The sequence below is a fragment of the Chiloscyllium punctatum genome, chromosome 20, assembly GCF_047496795.1.
Source record: "Chiloscyllium punctatum isolate Juve2018m chromosome 20, sChiPun1.3, whole genome shotgun sequence".
Lineage (NCBI taxonomy): Eukaryota > Metazoa > Chordata > Chondrichthyes > Orectolobiformes > Hemiscylliidae > Chiloscyllium > Chiloscyllium punctatum.
Window position 1 is genome coordinate 28,470,345 of NC_092758.1, and position 6,146 is coordinate 28,476,490.

General features: G+C 39.1%; 1 protein-coding gene across 3 annotated transcripts in view; it reads right to left on the bottom strand.

The window, feature by feature from the left end:
* Positions 1-4,585, bottom strand: part of gabrg2 (gamma-aminobutyric acid type A receptor subunit gamma2) — a 128,768-nt gene extending 124,183 nt beyond the window's left edge. The window contains exons 1-2 of one of the 3 annotated variants that reach the window (XM_072590559.1): positions 4,250-4,585; positions 3,764-4,001 (exon numbers count right to left, since the gene is read on the bottom strand). In XM_072590559.1, coding sequence (XP_072446660.1) covers positions 3,764-3,882 — 119 coding nt within the window. In that variant the 5' untranslated portion in view covers positions 3,883-4,001; positions 4,250-4,585. The remainder of the gene's footprint in view (positions 1-3,763; positions 4,002-4,249) is intronic. The other 2 variants (XM_072590558.1, XM_072590557.1) reach the window with 2 other exon arrangements.
* Between the last annotated feature and the right edge of the window lie 1,561 nt (positions 4,586-6,146).

A 6,146-nucleotide genomic window follows, 5' to 3' on the forward strand; every position in this document is an offset into this window, starting at 1 on the left:
TGCAGCAACAGTACTGGCATCTATGCAACAAATGTGGAAAGTTGTCCAGGTCTGTTTTGTATACATAAAACAAAACAAATCCAACCTAGCTGAGTATTGTCCTGTCAGTCTACTCTCAGTCATCAGCAAGGTGACAGAAAGGGTCATAACAGTGCCACCAAATGGCTTTTGCAGAGGAATAAACTGCTCACTGACCCTTCAGTTGGGTTCCACAATGGACACTTAGCTCCTGATATTAGGATAGCCTTATTAAAACATCAACAAAAGTGATGCACTCAAGCGGTGAATTAAGACGACTGCTGTTGACATCAAGGCAGTATTTGACTTAGAGTGGCATTAAGCAGCCCTGGCAAAACTGGTGTCTCTATTTATTGAAGTCATTCCTAGCAGAATGTAAGATGGTTACAGTTATTAGATGGGAGAGAGCTTGGTTCTAGGATATCACTATAGGAGTTTTTCAGGACAACGTCTGAACCTGGCTATCTTTAGCTGTTTCAGAAAGTAAGTGTTTAACAGAATGGGACCATTCATATCTGTAACGTGGCTAGAAGAGTAGGTCAGAAGTAGGAATTCTGTACTGAGCCAATCACCCCATTTTCACAAGCCTGGAATACTATCCACTTGCCTGGATGGATGTAGCTCCAACAACAATCAAGAAGCTCAATACCATTGAGGACATAGCATCCTGCATGATTGACATGCCATCCACCATTTTCAACATTCAAACCCTCCAACACTGATGCTCAGTGGCTATCGTCTCACCAAGGCTCCTCCAAAGGCAACCTACTACCTCTATCACCAATAGGGACAAGTGCAGTAGATGCATGGGAACACCACACACAATCCTGACTTGAAATATATTCCTTATGTGTTACTGGGTCAAAATCCTGGAATTCACTACTTAACTGCATTGTGAATGTCCCTACACCCTAAAAAAACTTCAGCAACTCAAAAATGCATCCATCACCACCCTTACCAGCTTAATTAGGGATTTGACAAAATAGTTGGCAATCCTCTCATCCTCAGAGCAATTTTTTTTTAAAAATCACTTACTACGCTGAATTTCAAGTGACAATGGAAGTTTTAAAATTTTTATTTTCTAAATTAGAATGGAAGTCTTGCATTTTATATAACATCTTGCACAACCTTAGGAAATCTCAAAAGACGATACAGCTAGTGAAGTGTAGTCGCACTTTCGATGTTGGAATTATGACAAACAGGTTATGTACTGCAAGGTCCCACAGACAGAAATGAGATAATGAGCCGTTGATCCAACTGTAGTTGAGGAAAAGATTTTGATCAGGACACTGGAGAAAATTGCTGGTCCTCTTTGAAATAGTGCCTTATGTACATTTATGTCCATTTGAAAAAGGGGAGATGAGGCCACTGTCAAATGTTTCATCAAAAAAGGCAGCACCTTGGGATGTTTTCAAATCTCTGGTGTTGGAGCATGTAATTGCCATATAAGGTGTAAATTTAAGATGTGGGATAGTCAGTGAATAGGTAATATTGCCTTTTTCTGCATGCTTCTATTTATTAAGATTACATGACTACTTAACTGATTTGATTTGAACAGAGTTTAAAGATAGTCTCACTATATGAACTTATTACAAGTATGTAATAGTCATTGAGTTAATTGTATGCTAGAAATAAACTACCTTCTCCATGCTTGACAGGCATCTTGATGCTAATACTTAATTAAACACAATTTAAAATGATCAGAAAGCAAAGCTTGACATATATAAAAAGAATTTCAGGATTAAAAATCAAATCATAAGTCACAGTCGAAAGAGAACACAAATCAGTAATGAAGAAAGCAAAACACTGCATTAGATGGTCTGATATTTTTGTAACGAGATGGATGAAAATAATATCATTAGTATTTATGACACATTAATACTTTTCTATTTTTTGAGCATTGCTCAGTGCATAATCTTGGACACTATTTCCACATGATCTTCTTTACTCAATTTAAGAAAAGCATTTCAAAATATGGTGTAGGACAGGGGGAAAGCATTTTTGAATTATCTTTCCTCCATATGTGGGACTCTTATTTTATTAAATGCATACATTATCTGGTTTTAGGCCATGGATTCCCAACATGATTGAGTCCAATTGAATCTAGTAAAGCAACTTTTCTGATTTCATCCAATCAACAACAGTATAACTAGTGTTTAATTGAAAGGTAACATGGCATTCTCTTCAAGAGGCTTTGAATTCATTGTTTTTGTCATTCCTTGCTGGTCCCTACAATAACTGCCTGTGCAATGGCTATTTTGGCGTAGTTGAAAGAGACCTACTTCTTGTCATCTTTGTGTGACTTAACTATGATATGCTATTACAATGTTATTAGTCAATGTTATTTGGTATCTGTGTTCTGTAACTGGACTGGGGGGGGTGGGGAATCTGTGTCACTTTGCTTTTCAAATGCTTCTTCTTTAATTGTTGTGGGGCAGACACACTTAAAGTTGTTTATCTCTTAACCATGCAAAGAAACCAGAGGCAACATTCACCAATCTCATTCTCCAACCCCCACTACTGATAAACATGGGAATCTCAAACATCCCAAACATGGAGATGTGTTATTATTGGGATACTATTACTCCAAAGAGCCAACTAATGTTCTGGGACCTTGGTTTGAATCCCGCCATGGCAGATGGTGGAATTTGAATGTTTTTTTTATCTGGAATTAAGAATCCACTGATGATTTGTTGATTGCCAGAAAAACTCACCTGGCACACTAATGTCTTTCAGGGCAGGAAATCTGCCATGTTCACCTGGTGTGGCCTACACAAGACTCTAGACCCACAGCAACGTAGTTGACTCTCAGCTGCTCTCTAAAATAGCATAGCAAGCTCCTCAGTTCAAGGACAGCTAGGGGGACAAGCAATAAATTCTGGCCAGCCAACCGTGCACACATGTCCCACAAATGATTTGTTTTTAAAAACTGCAAATTTCTAAGGATAGTAAACCTGTATTCTACTTTAGTCACATTTATTTAAAAAAAAGACTTTGCAGCACTTTTTCATCTGACGTTTCATTATATTGGGGGCCTCTGTGCAACCTGGATTGAAGGAGACGTTCACTGCACGTATACAATCGTCAAACAAAGCATTTACATCTCTGTGAGTGTCTGGGCGTCTGTGCAGGCAATTGGGTGTAAGTATGTATACTACAGTACACAGTTGTGTGCCGTGTGTAGGATTGCTCTAAATCTGCCTTCATTTGAGAAATTCTTTATTTATGTGCAGCGTTGGAGAGGAACTATGACCTACATAAGAGGACATGCACGTTCCTGGAAAACAGGGAACAGAATGCTGCAACAGAAAACCTTTAAACGGAACCTAGGAGGCTACGATCGAACAGCACCATCCTTTCCAGCATCCCACACAAACGCTTCATGTCAATCCTTGTTTTAAGCAAATAAACAGATGAATGCTGTGTGATTCATTTTCCACCATACATATGAACAATGAAATCCGAATTGTGTCCAAAGGCAAAATCATGAACAATATCGAAATAAGGGTCGTCGCTATACCTATATAACAGTCACAAAACTACGTTTAAATTTAAGCAGTTCTGATGACCCATAACAACGTAACTATGTAACACCTGATAGGAAGCTAATGCATGCCTGTGTGATGAGGAATGCCACCAATGCAGTAATCGCTGATTACAGGAGGGAGAGAAAGAGTTCCAATCTGATTGTATCTCCAAGACGTTAATACACATACAAAATGAAAGGCAATTTCCAAAAACTTACCAGGATGGAAGACACGCGATCAGAAATGTCCAGAAGACTACCTTTCTGAGGAATGAGACGCTGATTGACACGATGGGACATTGGAGATGTATTTTGCGAGAAGCCATCTCTCGTTTCATCTGTGTCGTCGACTCGGTCCTCGCTCTCTCTCTCTCACCGTGAATATCCACACAGCAACATAGCAGCACGAAACAGCTTGCACTTGATTGTTGGCGAGCAGCAAGCGCTCGGCAGCCTGCTGAAAGGCAATCGGAAACGTCAGATCAGACAGTCCCACCGTCTCCCGGGCGAACCATGACACAATTACAATTGGGAACAAGTCGAGAAATAAGTTTATTGCGTTTTTAAACGTAGCACTGTCATATAATTGTTGTTGCAAATCAATCCGAGAGTCACAGTGCGATAGTTAACCCACTGGAAAGCACCAAGACATGATTCTCTGTTATGCTTTTAGAAATAATGTCTTTATTAGAAGTGTATATTTACCTTGACTCCGGATTTCTCTTTGGTTTGGAATTGTGATGTTAGTTCAGAAATTAAAGGAACCCTCCCTTTGAAACCAATCACATTCACGATTTGTGGTAAATATATCGTCACAGTCCCCAGTATCGTCGGAGAAGCTGCTGATCTGGATGCTTTTTTTATATCGCTCGGTATTGCACGTAGCTGCTCTATCTGTAATGGATGCGTTTCCCAGTGAAGGCTAAATAGCGAGGTAGAGTGAGAGAGAGAGAGAAGTACAGAGGGCGAAGTGTGTCATAACAACCTCTTGTAATCCAAGTTTACATATTTTCTAATCAACGTGCTCACAGATGTAATGACACACCCCGAGAGAAGGTGGGACTTAAACCTGGGCCTCCTGGTTCAGAATTGGGATACTACCAATGCACTGTTAGAGCCTATAATCCAAGTTGAAACTGACGTTCCCATTGCCGAACGATCCCATCCCAGGAAGGGTCCGGAGACAGGCAGGATGGAGGATTTTGTTACACACGATAATTCAGGATATTCCCAAACACAATCACTGCAAAAAAAACGAGTTTTAGTCCAATTATTTCCGTAAACGGATTCGCACTTCAGTGGTCTAACCCTTTATTGACTGACGTCCACTCCTTGGCAATGGACAATTTCAAGTCAAATAGTATTATGTCTACCACACGGCTGTTCCAATGTCAGACACGAACCAAATGAGAGAGTTTAGTTATCTGGAGCTGATTCTATCCGCTCGCCCCAATCATTGATTGTTTTCCAATAAACCTATTCAAGTTGAGCTGCTTTTCAGTCATGAAAATACATTCCAAGGCTTTACTGATTATTAAGTTAATGTGTTCACTACAATGACAGTTGTTGCCATCCACGACCTCAGATCACAAACTTCCAATGATCACCTGGGATGAATAAGTTGTATTCCTTTATTTAGTTTTAATTTATTCAGTTAAATGCTATTTTTGGCTTAAGTTGCCATAGAAAGAAGCTGATGACATACGTTTTACAACTTTCACAAGGAGTCCCGGTTTTTACATGCATGTTGCACTGTGGAGCTATGGATAATGATGGTGAAGACTTCAACTTTCTGTCATACCACTAACCCAGAGTATCACCTGCTCTTACTACCTAATGATGTGTGCTGGAAGAATTTACACATGAATATATTCAATCTGTTTCATTGGGAAAGTAACAAACTTCCTTACCGATCTAGTCCTTGGGTAAGATTCAAACCCAAAATTTCCACCCCAGAGGCAAGAACATTGCCAACTGCAGTGTAAACCTCCATGATGACACATCTAGAATATTACTAACAAATTCTTCATCAATGCCTGCTATTCCTTCACCATTAATATGTCATCCTATCTATGTGAAAATCTCTTGTTCAAGACCCTAAAGCTAATTTTAAAAGAGTAGCACATTGTTATATACTTCTGTGTTATGTTCAGTTGCCATGAAGAGAAGTGAAGATGGAACTAGATTTGAATGATTTGCGATTAATTACCAGTTCCACGGACTTTTAGGCACCATCCGCAAAGACTGAAGCATGAACGTGTAAATGAGGTAGAAAATACATATCACATGAGACAGTAAAAAATTGCAACGTTAAAGATATGAAATTTTTAAAAATGGTGGAAACAATCAGTAGGTTTGGCAGCATCTGTGGAGAGAGAAACAGAGTTAATGTAATCACATTGGATTTTAAAGATAAAATCCAATCAATTGATTGGGTTAAATTATAAAATGGGAAGGGTAGGTTTGAATGAGTTATGCTTAATAATCAAACCTTAAGACTTTGTTTATTGTTGTCACATGCATCAAAATACAGTGAAAAGTGTTGTACAGACAGATTGTAACATATAAAGTGCATCAGGGTAGCAGAATAGAGTGCAGAATA